This window comes from Lepeophtheirus salmonis, chromosome 8 (genome assembly GCF_016086655.4).
Source record: "Lepeophtheirus salmonis chromosome 8, UVic_Lsal_1.4, whole genome shotgun sequence".
Classification (NCBI taxonomy): Eukaryota; Metazoa; Arthropoda; class Copepoda; order Siphonostomatoida; family Caligidae; genus Lepeophtheirus; species Lepeophtheirus salmonis.
The window spans coordinates 10,847,665-10,860,371 of NC_052138.2; the positions used below are offsets into that span (position 1 = coordinate 10,847,665).

Below are 12,707 nucleotides of genomic sequence, written 5' to 3' on the forward strand. Positions count from 1 at the left end.
ATAGAGGTGAATAGAAACAAAGAATGGAGGTAGAAGAAAAGAGGCAGAGAGGAAGATATAGAAAGAGACAGAGGGAGAAGAAAAGAAGGAAGAGAGAAGAAAAGAAGGAAGAGAGAAGAAAAGAAGGAAGAGAGAAGGTAAATAAGGGTTTATTTCGGTCAAAAAGAGCCTCTTAATTACCTCGTATGTCCAAAAACTACTATAATTATTGGTTAAATGCTTAGTTATTTTACATGTCGATTTCCTAAATTTCAGATTGATATGTTTAACCGTTTTGGATTTCATGTGTAATAACACCAAAAGCAGACTTATAAATATGTACAGATAAAATAAGATTTAAAAAAACAAAAGTTTCTGCATTAAACTCAAAATTTCCTAAAAACCATCCAAATAAAAAAAATTAATAAAGTTTGTCATGGAAAATGAATTAAACAGGGGCAGTTAATTGTAAAATGGTGAATATATTAGTCTTGCTTTTAGAATAAATCTTTTAAAACTCGAAAAAAATATAATTTTCATACGAAATTATCATCAATTGAAGGAAAATATAGTTAAAAGAACAGTTTTAGACGGTGCTATATAAAAAGGGATTATGATATCGATGGGTACATTCTCAAGAGGGAAGTATGAAGTACTGAGAACAAACATTATAGTATTTAATATAGTCTAATCGTTCGTTCCTGTGAGGTTCTATTACTTTTGCAATTAAGAAAATATTGACTTCAAATCATGAGATATTTTGTATTATATATATGTATTTATTGCATTCATGTTTGTCAATCCATCATATTGGTGCACATAATTACAAAAACACGTGTTCTTGTTTTGTTTTTTCTAAGCATTGAAATTAATCTTTTTGGTTAAAAGTTGTATATTAAATAGAAAAAAAATTATATTCAGGGTCGGCGATATATATGGCACTCCCTATGTGAAACAGATTGTGCATGGTCAAATCCTAATCTGGGTAGTAATAATGATAATAGTTGTACGTGAAAAAGTATTACCTATCGATATTTTAATTTAAAAACAAAATATTAAAGTGGTCACTTTGACAATTGAAGAATGTTAGGAGAAAAACAGATTAGTTGACATGACGTTTCATTATATTAGCTGCAAGCAGATATGGCATGACAGAAATTAACACAAATACCACTCATAAGGGTATAGGAAGGAAGTACTACTTTGTCGATTGTCAATTCTACACAGAGTTCAACAAAGACTTACACTTAAAATACTGCAACAAATCTTCCGTATAACTCTTCATCTTTTATGTGTAACAGATAATGATGTTGGCTTTGTTTATTTTCCAAAGCTGTTATTTTGCAAGTTGCAACTCCAAAAAGGATTGCGTATTCTTGACAACTATAATAATAAATCATAAGTAACTGAGGCCAGTTCCAGTTTTAGCGTAAGCAGGGCCTAGAAAAAATGTGCGGTACTCTATTCCCTTCGGCTTATTAATAAAGTTTTTCAATGTTTCATTTAATGACGTTTTTTTATATATAAAAAATTCCTTTCTATTTTCTAAGAATTAACTTATTATAAAACCCACTACGACTGCTGTAGTTTTAAGGGCGTAAGATCGGCTCTGATCATATTATTTACTTGCAATTTATCTTAGGAACGATCCAACTCTAAGTCAGTATAATTAAACTACAATTCAACTTATAATTCGGACTCGAAATAAGATGCCTCGACCTCTAAGACTCAATATTTGAAACAAACATAGTAGGTTTGAAACATGGGGAGAGGCAAGGGGTTATCAATCTGTCCCCAAATGATTGAAAATAGCAATGATGGTTTCGTGATTATGATAACATCAATATGTGATGGTATTTTTCTAAAACCCATTTATAAATTTATTCTGACACCTTGTTTGGACGCATAAACGTTTGAAACGTTTTGTTCTATAATAGAAATGCAATTTAGTTATTAATATTATTATGTCTTAATGTAATTATCAAAATTAAATTATTTATTTAACAAAACATTATTTAAATTACTAAATGAAATAAAACTTCCATATCAACACTAAATGAACATAATCTACCCAATAAAATCTATGTCTTAAATCCTAAATAACGCAGTAGACTGATATAATTTCTTTATCCAAACCATTATTACTAATAACTCGTTATTTTTAGATATGCATATCAATGTTTCGTCTTGTCTTCAGGTATAATAAATAATATCAATTTACTTTCTACGTAACAATCATATAGAAAAAAGTTTCTTTATATACCTTAATAATGAGCTCATGATTTCCATCGAAATGATTAATTATTGGAAATATCAGGCCTGAGTCTCTACGAGCCTACCTAAGTATGCACTGACGTACCTATAAAATCAAATGCATCTTAAATATGTACATATATAAACATGTAAATTAATTTATAAGTTTGATTCTATTTTGACATTTCATGCATTTTTATCTCCCTTCAATGCAATCAAAAATTAAACATTATTTTTTAGAATTCCAATGAGTACAACTTTTTAGATACAAGAAATTGCTATAAATCAATAGGTGGGTTTCACTTCTTATATGTTGATTTATCCACAAACCATTATAAGATGATTAACCATTATTTCAAAAATATGAAGCTTCCTCAATATAATTCAAAATCTTGAAATTTTTGCGTGCCTAATAGAGTTGAGACTTAGTTAGAGAACACATAATTATTTCGGTTCTGTCCTAAGTTATTTAATCTGATATTTCAGGCAGACTTAAATATAAGCCCTGGATAGAAATTTTTATCGTGGACAGAAATTCAAGCCGTGGTTTCTTTTTCTATGAATAAGAAAGACGTGGGACCCAGTGCTGTGCCATGGAGGAACCCCTTGGAGTTTTAGAGTCCGTAAAAATTGGATATCAGTATACATTTTGGATTATTCATGCAGTTACTTAAAAAAAATCGAAATAGGGGCTTTAAAATACACTAAATCTCGACACAGTCTAGGAAAGGGGAACCAATCAAGGCTTTGCCTGTATTAAAAAAGGTCATTCAAAATTGAAAAGGCCCATATTTTTTTTTATATAAGAAGTCATCTCATAATAGAGTCGTAAAAATATGATTTCAGTCGGGAAATTTGAAAAAAAAAAAAAAATTCAAAACCTCTCTCAAAGACAAATCCTATTATCCCCTCGTGGTACCTGATCGAGGTCGATTTTTTTTTTTTTTTTTTTTTTTTTTGTAAATCCGAATCACAACATTACTGTATATCTATTAATGATCAATTTGATTTTAGCCCAGAGCTACGGAGTCGAAGTTCATGCCTTTTATTGTGGAGTTGGAGTCAGAAACATTTGTACCAACTACGCTCCGGCTACAAAAAATTTTACAGTATGTAAAACTTTATATAGAGTGTTTGTAAAGTTTTTTTTCCTACCTCAGGGACGTAGGCAGGGGGTGGGCTGGATGGGCTTTAGCACCCCTTGAAATTAGGGAATTTTTGCTTATTACTAAAAAAAATTTAATTTTTCAAATTTTTTTTCTACACACTTTAATTTTTCTAGTTTTTTTCAAAAAATTAAATTTCTTTAGAATAACAATGGATTTTGAAATTTTTCCAAAAAAATTTATTTGCTTGAATAGCTATTAATTTTTAAAATATTTTTCCCAAAAATATAATATTGGAAATTTTTTTTGAATTTTGGAGAATAGTTATGAGTTTATGATTTTATTTTTTTTGAATTTTTTCCCGAAAAATAATAAATTTTCTTCGAATTCCACTGAATTTTTGATATTTTTCTCCAAAAAATTTCAATTTTCGTATGTTTTTCCAAGACTTTTATTATTTGTATTTTTTTCAAAAAAAAAATGCAAAACCTAAGCCCCCTCTGCCCTAAATATTATAATCATGCAGATGCTTCTTTGCATGATTATAAAATGCAGGTATTAAGTTCTATTAATTTATTAAACTTGAAAGTTAGCTCATTTATTAGTTTGATTCAAACATTTCGAACGGTTTCTTTTGTCTATACAATGACAATTCTCGAATATATTTAAATTCTAAATTATTATATTGGGTAGAGAATAGCCACTAGCCATACTAGTTTATTTCTTAGTCTTGTGAATTGTCGGTGTCATCAGAGTAAAGAATAACATTGCAGTGAAATGTTGTTTGTGTTGATGTTCCTCGGTTACGTGTACATAAATTATGTTCAAAAACTTGTGAATGTCGTAGCAAAGATTTTGATCAGTTTCATTTGTTGTTCATCTTGTTAAATATCTAACATTCCAAATATTTTCTTTATTCTTGACACAATTATTTATAGTATATAGCTTTAAATTAGATTTAGATTTATAGTCTCTAGGCTCAAAGGACTCAATTGTACTATAAGGCTATAAAATATACTATTAAAAATCGTGTGTTGGTGTCGGAGTTGGGCATTTTATTTGCCGACTCCATAGCCCGGCTTTAGTCAAGCAATATAAAAACAGGTAAAACTCTATATTCCTTAAAAAGGAAATTATAGTCAGCAAGAAGAAAAATAAAGTAAGCGGATTAAATTCTACTGTCAAAAAAATCCTCGTATTTTTGTTCAACGTCCATATTCTATTGTCCAAAGACTGAAAAGAACAAAATATTTTTTAAAAAAAGTCGTGACTTTTCAAAGTGCTTGTCTTTTTTTGTATGTAGTGTCGGGCAATTTGTGCATTGAGTAACAAATAATCATTTCTGATCCTTTTTATTTTTATCACCTGAGGGCAGAAATTGTACAGGGTGTAGCAACATAACTTTATTTTATAATGCGTGACTATCAGACTGTAGATGTAGTTTCGGAGTGGGATTGGTTCCATTTTAAAAAGGGATAATCTAAAATTTTATTAGAAATACAGTCAATCGCATCGCATGTTGAAATAATGCACAACGTGCGTTTGCTATCGAAAATAAATATTCCCAAAAAAATGGTTTGACCGAATAGGTCATCAAAATAAACTAATCAATTAGTTAATTGCTTCAATTTATAATATATAAAAACGATTTTTTAATTCATGTTTATAATTTGAAAATTGCAAAATTCTATAAACGTCAATAATTCCCTGGATAAAGGTTCAAGGGTGCTAAAATTAGTACCTTAACATCCAATCACATGTCAGAATGTTAAATTATTGTATTTTGTCTTAATCAGATATTTGTAAGCGGACTTATTTCGGACAACCCAACATTATTAAGATCTTTGTGGAATTGTCAATCACTATTGTTTTAAACGACTGATTATCCACAATTTTAATATAACACATATAACTAATTAAATTTTGCATCTTTTTGTATAATGTAATTATCCGTCCATAAGCTCTTATTGATAAGTCATTTAAAGAAACGCCAAAAAAATGAAAAAATCACCAGGTATTAATTTAGTACGATTAATTTAGTGTATGTACAATTATGGAAGTTGCTTATATTTCAAAACTTGTTTTATTGTTCTTCGGAAAAAGGAAATATGAATTGTTTGCAATTGTCAGCTGTGGAGTTTATACTAATTTAATCTCATTGGCTAATTACTTTGGGCATTTTCTTCATTCTTTATCGTGATAAATGAAGAAGAGTCCAATATTGAGAAAAATGGCGTTATTGTCGAACTAATTACCGTACTATAAACGTTCCAGGTCTGTTTTCTTTCCTTTTTGATAGAAAGGTTGTGAGAGTGTACATTCAGGGATGATTTTGCAATGTCTTTGAAAGGATAATAGACACTGACATAATGGAAATGAACTATGTAAAAAAATTATTTGTAAAAGCACAAAAAGCGTTGTGTTTATATTCTAACAGGTATCAACAAAAGAAGCTTAAAGGGAAGAGGTGACATTCACACACCCATGCTCCAAAAAAGATCCGCGATGGGACATTTGTAGAATGCTAGGAGAATAAACAGTAATATGTATAAAAAAAATCACATTCCTAACAATGATATGAGACAGAAGATACGCACTTTAAATATTTAAACCTATCAGAAATAAAGTTGATGATTTTTTTCTACATTGATAAGTCTGTCGCCTCTAAAAGGAACATGAATATTGATACTTTACTTCATGAATCCATATTCTTCATAACTCAAAAAGACAAGACAGACGCATTGTTATCATCCTTAATTAATAGACTTTCTAAGGGGTAATACACTTCTACTCACAAATACATACACTTACGTAATATATATAGGGTTACACCTCGATCTAACGGACTGATATGGGGAGAGTGTGTCCATTAAAGCCGATAGTCCGTTACAGCAAGGGATAAATTTCACACACAGCAGACACAGAAACAGTACCTTCTAAATTCATAATTTGTTATAATGCCAATATAACCAATGCACCGAATCACATAGGTTTCTTTTCTCTACATGTACCATGGTAATAATTTGGAACACAGGGTTGCAAAATGATAATGCTACACTACAAAATATAATGAAAACAAGATAGATATAGCTTAAAATACCCTTTGAAGCCCTGCGGTAAACAAAAGAAACCTCCTGTACTGCCAAGCCTACAAAATTGGGTGTAGCAGATTTTTTCTATTGCTTGATCGAGGTTTAACTGTACATGCATTTTCTCATTTTCCCATATATCAATCCCATTTGTATTATGGATCATTCCATGAACGTTCCTAACGTTCTTTTATCACGATAATTTTGTTCATAAAACAAACCTTAATGTATTCTTCATAATAGGTGCTACATATACAAGTTGGAATTGCTTCAAGGGATGCATAATTAATGCAACTTCAATTGATGTTGAACATGAAATTACATTGGATAATTAGAAGATAATGATAATTACATTGAACCCTTAAAATACATTAGTCCTATCATACATTGAACCCTTAAAATACATAATAGTGTTATTGTCACGTGACATCGCAGATCATAATTCAAATTATATTCCACTAAAACTAGAGAACTGTGATCTCATCTTAGATTCTTGTGCCAAACCAATTGCCTATCAGACCTGTAATAATAATAATAAGAAATATATTTCATAAAAAAGACGTCCAACAAAATTAATTATAAATTTTTGCATCGAGTATAAAATTAAAAGTCATTCAAAAGTTACAAGAAAACATATATAAAAATGTCATTTCAAGCTAGTCAACACTCCAAAGAAAGATCCTAGTCACGGCCCCTTATAATTTAGAGGGCTGGTAATGGGACTGTCTTGACAACTCACATAAATATATGCTGCATTAAAAATATCTGAATTGAGGAAGTCCATTCATCGATTTATATTGTTCTTATTTAATCTTATAAGAAACGGGGTTTTATAGTTTCCAAAGGGATCGTGATAATCGATACACATAGTTGATTAATCAATTATGAATGATGTGATTTTTGAAGAGAAAAACAAGTTTTTTGAGATTAGAAGAGAAAAAACTGTGTGAAATGTGTTCTTTTTGTAATATTATTCAGTCTTCAGAGCCTTACCTAGCTAACAAAAAATAAACAGTATATTTTGTTGTCAGCTGTTTATCTATCTGCTTTTTTTTCACTTATTAGTGTTCTGAACGTTGATTTGTTGAATTATAAGGAGCTCTTAATAAGCTATGAACTATTTTCAAGAGTTATCCAATAATAGTTTTATAGTTGGAAATAATTGGCTTACTACCAACTGATTTGGGTTCTTTTTTAGTTTCTCTTTCCGGAAGAAAGGTTGTGTGAGACGGTAAAGGGAACGATGTATCTTGTATATATTTATGTGGTGTTAATGTTGATCACTGAAGGAATAGTTATTGCATATCTTTGGTGTATTTAAAAAAAAAATAGTATAATAAATTAATAATATATACATATTGATTTGATACGACTAAATGATTTTCCCTGCACTATATCCTATTTCAAATAAAAAAGGTTCTCCTTTTATAGCAATGATACCTTTTTTGCCACCATACTCATATAAAAGGCAGCTGATGTTTACAAGTGTTTTAATTTAGTAATCACAAAAGCCTTGCTCCCACTTTCTCCTTGTGCACTTCAAAAATCATTTCCCTAGTTATGAGGGGATATAAATTACCCAAAAATCATTTATGTTAACCAGTTTTTTCCATTAACAATATGATGAATTTAAAATGAGTCCTTTTAAAAAAATTATTATTAATCTAATATTTTCAATGCTTTACGAATACCTTTTTGCAAATAATCTGTAAATGTATTAAACATCGTAATGAGAATGTTATTTTATTTACTGTACACTTTGACCACTCATCGTGACAAATGCTCTACACATATACGTTAACAATCGTAATATATAGAAACAATTATAGAATAATATTTTACTAAGACAAATTGGTCTGTTAAACAAGTATATATGCATTCCAGTGTAGGTACAATATATATTAGGTTGTCCCGTTTTCACAAATACATTTTCTGCTGGGTACAATGAAATAACTTTTCAAATATTAAATTTTTTGGGAAAAAAATTAAAAACCCACAGCTATTCACCAAACATTAAATTTTTCGGAAAAAATTTCTAAAATATATAGTTATTCACAGGAAATAAATTTGCAGGAAAAAAATTGAAAAATTTAATATATTAGATTTTCTAGTAAGAAACAAAATTTCCTTTTTTTTTTTTTTGGGGGGAGGAGGCTACAACCCACCCTCTGGGGACGCCTCTATAGACCCTTGTCTTAGATTATATGTTCTTAAACAAAAGACCCACAAGATTTATCATTCATAAACCTAATATATAAAGTCCCATTTTTGAATCGTAGCATTTATATTTTGAACGGTTCAAGATGCCTAAAAATGGCCACTTATGAACTAAATAATCTATATTTTCAAATTTAACTTTTAATTGCTTTTGTTGCACAGATGCAACATACCATAAACGCCTTTTTATATAATATTCATTAAAAATATGTCAAATTTCAACTTTCTTTACATTTGTAGCAACTATGTTGGTAAGTGTGAGTAGTTGCTTTTATGATATTTCATCGGCAATTAAGCTAAGTAGGTAATTATTAATTGGAAAAAAATAAACCAAAAATCATTTTTTTCTTTTTATAATACTTCTATGAAATATTGTTTACTCGATAAAATTATTCTCAAGCCAAAAAAATAATAATAAAGTGTTCAAGGGTTAAACTGTCTGTGGTACGCCAGGAATGATCTGAGCGACCTCAAACTTTGCCAAAGTAAGTTTCTTGATGGTCCCATTTAATGTCTTCGGCATCAGGGAAAATATTAACCAGAAATCGAGATAGCTTACTTCAGATTTCGATTTGAGTTTGATACACTTTGAAATTACATTTAAAGTTATAGTGTATAATGTAGGTAATATTTGAATTACTTTTCACTAAGAAGTGCATAAATTAATTGTAAAAATGTATTTATATTTTTTGGCAAACTGAGTTTTAATTAAAAATTATAACAGGAATAAAAAAATAAGAGGCTACTGCTTGTGTTGAAAAATTTCATTCATTTATTTCATATTATGAAGACAAGGTATTCAAATGCTTATACTAGTGCATATCTGCGTATATTGCAATTTTTTTTCTTTAAATCATAAAATCAAGTCGGTTAACTGATTTGATGATAAAATCTTCTCAATAAACGATATTCCTTCAATATCAAATCAAATACCACGTCGAGTTTATTGTGAAATACATTTCATAAGTTATTTTTAGAATATCTAACACATGGGATATAAAGTCCTAGGTGTCATACATAGATGGCGCTATTTTTCTAAAAGTTCACTTCATTTTCAGTTAATACCAACCTCCAAAAGAAGGTTGTCAAAATTTCATGACAACCTGTAGTTTAGTTTTTGATCCATTGTTATTTTCATAACAATGGATCAAAAACAATTTAGTAGTTTAATTTTACAGAGCTTCTTGATGGGAAAAAATACTCTTAAAGCTAAGCAATGGCTTGAAAAATGTTATGTGGACTTCGTTCCATAAAGTAAATAAATTATAATAATAATATAATTTAATCAATTTTGAACAAAAAAAAACGTATTTTCTTTATTACTCGGGACTTTTCAATCTATGTGTTATATTGCAACTTTTCCTCATTAATGAGAAAGAAAAAAAATAGTCAAAATCAGTTAGGAGTCGGCCAATTCTTCTTAGCTGTTGGAATATTTTTTCTAAAATAGTTGGGAATTGTCTATTTTTTAATTGATCAACGTCCCGAACGCTAATAAAGGGAAAAATTTGGGTCTTACCTTACTTAAACAACAGTTTACAAAGTATTTTGTCGTCAGCTATCCACTTTTCTGCTTGTTTTCAGTGTTCTAAACGTTAATTGGAGGAATTTGAATTCACTCTTTTAAAGCTCTTAACTATTCCTAATAGATATAGAACTACTTTGGAAGAATATACCTAAAAATGTCCAACAAACAACTGATTTCAAGCCTCTTTTTTTTTTTTTCTTTTTTTTTTTGATTATAAGTTGCGGGATACAATGGATGTAATTAAATTATTGGGATATTGCCTTGACATGATGTGAGATAATTTAAATCCCTTCCGTTTTTCATTAATCATTTGCAAAAATATTTTATATTTTTGCAAATAAAAATGCGGTAGAAGTGTTAAAAATTGGTCTTTCTGCTAATCTTTTAGATATTTACATTATATTGGAAAACTTTGTATGGGACGGAAGGAATTTATACCTATTTCTAAATACATAGAATTATTAATCAAAAGATATTTTCGAGTATTAAGCAATTATAATCTTTGCATTATAACAGGTTATTCACATCTTTTTGTTTTCACTTCTTAATTCACAGAATTATTTTATATTTAATATATTGTGTACAAGCTATTTTCTTTTTTGTTTTCATAAAATAATCCTATTCTTAGCATAATATTTCATGCAAATTTTATTTAACTTTTTTGTTAATTGTTTCAGTAGCATATTTATTATTCATTTCATCTTTTAATATTTTCAGTCAATATTGTGGAAGCTCTTCAGGACTTTTGGCAAATGAAGCAATCCCGTGGGGCCAATTTGAAAAATGGAGCTTTAGTCATTTATGAATCTGTGCCTAGTTCTAAACCTCCGTATATTTGCTACGTCACGTTACCTGGTGGATCATGTTTTGGAAGTTTTCAAGTATATTTTTTAATTTTATATTCCTTTACGGATCCTTAATTTTCTCTAATTTTGCAGAATTGTCCCACAAAGGCAGAAGCCCGGCGCTCGGCTGCTAAAATTGCCCTCATGAACTCTGTTTTCAATGAACACCCCTCTAGGAAAATATCACATGAATTCATTGAAAAGGCAGTTGCAGAAGCACGACAGTCCTTTCAGGTAAGATGATGATAGAATGCATTAGTGTTGATACTCAGAAAATTAACGTTTGATCTCTTAGGGTGATCCTGACGGATCTGCAGACAATCCAAGCACAGGGATTGGAGCTTTTCGATTCATGTTGGAAACAAATGTTGGTAAAACCATGCTAGAATTCCAAGAACTTATGACCGTCTTTCAACTTCTGCATTGGAATGGCTCTCTCAAAGCCATGCGTGAGCGTCAATGCTCCAGACAAGAAGTCGTGGAACATTATTCAAGCAGACCATTAAACGATGACATGCGATCTCAAATGGCGTTGGATTGGATTAGTCGTGAGCAAGAAAGTCCAGGAACTTTACAGGAAGAGCTTCGAGTCTGTGAACGGGAATTAGATACTTCAAGGTTGGCTGGAAAGGAGCTTCGATTTCCAAAAGAGAAAAAGGACATCCTTATGTTGGCGGCTAGTCAAATGAACGGTGTTAGTTTGTGATTGATGAATATATCATTATGATCTTCTCACAAATGGTGTATTGTTGCAATTATATTTATAAGATATTGTTATCATGTAAAAAAAGAAATCTCTAATTCAATATATGATGTCGTATTTCATTATTTTTTTCTTGTGAAATTTATATTAATTTATTGGAATTTATACATCTGAAATTGTAACACATTTTTTAAAATTAATTGTTGTGTTTAATATAAATTTAGTGCCATGATTTGTGAGGTTATATTATTGAAAACTAGTGGTGTATCAGTCCTTAATATGCTAATTAAAATCAGTCCCATCTCTATTATCGCTCTTTGAAAAAGTCCCAAGTTTCAAAAAGCCCTCTTGCAATGCAACATTTTCACTAATATTTTAGTATAGTGCCTCAGTTTGCAAATTGAATTAGTTCAGCAAAACATCAAGTATCTTTCATGCACAGAATAGTCTGTTATCATACTAAATGTAATGAACTCAAATATATTACATTGAAGTACCTTTGTGATAAATTATAAGTTTATGTAAGTATATTGTAGGAAGTGAACTCCATATTTAATTTTTTGTTAATTTAGTATATTTTCTGATATTCTCAATTTTTTTAGTTTTGTATGTTAGTGCACTCGCCACAATCATATATTTGCTATTCCAGCTATCCATAGCTATGCACAAGAAATTTCAAAAATCCAGAGCTGCTCACAAAAAAATTCTATTTATTGAAAAAAAATAGAAAAATAAAATTTCAAATATTAAATCTTTTGGAAAAAAATGTCAAATATTAAATTTTTTCTAAAATAAAAAATCAGATATCCATAGCTATTTACAAAAATTAAATTTCTTGGAAAAAAATTTAAAAAATTAAATTTTTTTAAAATTTATATCCCTATTTTCGCGTAAAAAGCAAAAATTCCTTTGGGAGGGGCGGCTACAGTCCCTCCTGTCCACCCCTTGCGGTCGCTCCTGTCCTTATATTACTATCTAGAGGATCAT

At 29.6% G+C, this 12,707-nt stretch overlaps 1 protein-coding gene across 1 annotated transcript in view; it reads left to right on the top strand.

Moving 5' to 3' along the window:
* The window catches only part of LOC121123214 (protein limb expression 1 homolog), a 59,522-nt gene extending 47,570 nt beyond the window's left edge, over nucleotides 1-11,952 (top strand). The window contains exons 2-4 of the mRNA XM_040718346.2: nucleotides 10,890-11,053; nucleotides 11,111-11,251; nucleotides 11,313-11,952. Coding sequence (XP_040574280.1) covers nucleotides 10,890-11,053; nucleotides 11,111-11,251; nucleotides 11,313-11,723 — 716 coding nt within the window. The 3' untranslated portion in view covers nucleotides 11,724-11,952. The remainder of the gene's footprint in view (nucleotides 1-10,889; nucleotides 11,054-11,110; nucleotides 11,252-11,312) is intronic.
* Nucleotides 11,953-12,707: the final 755 nt, after the last annotated feature.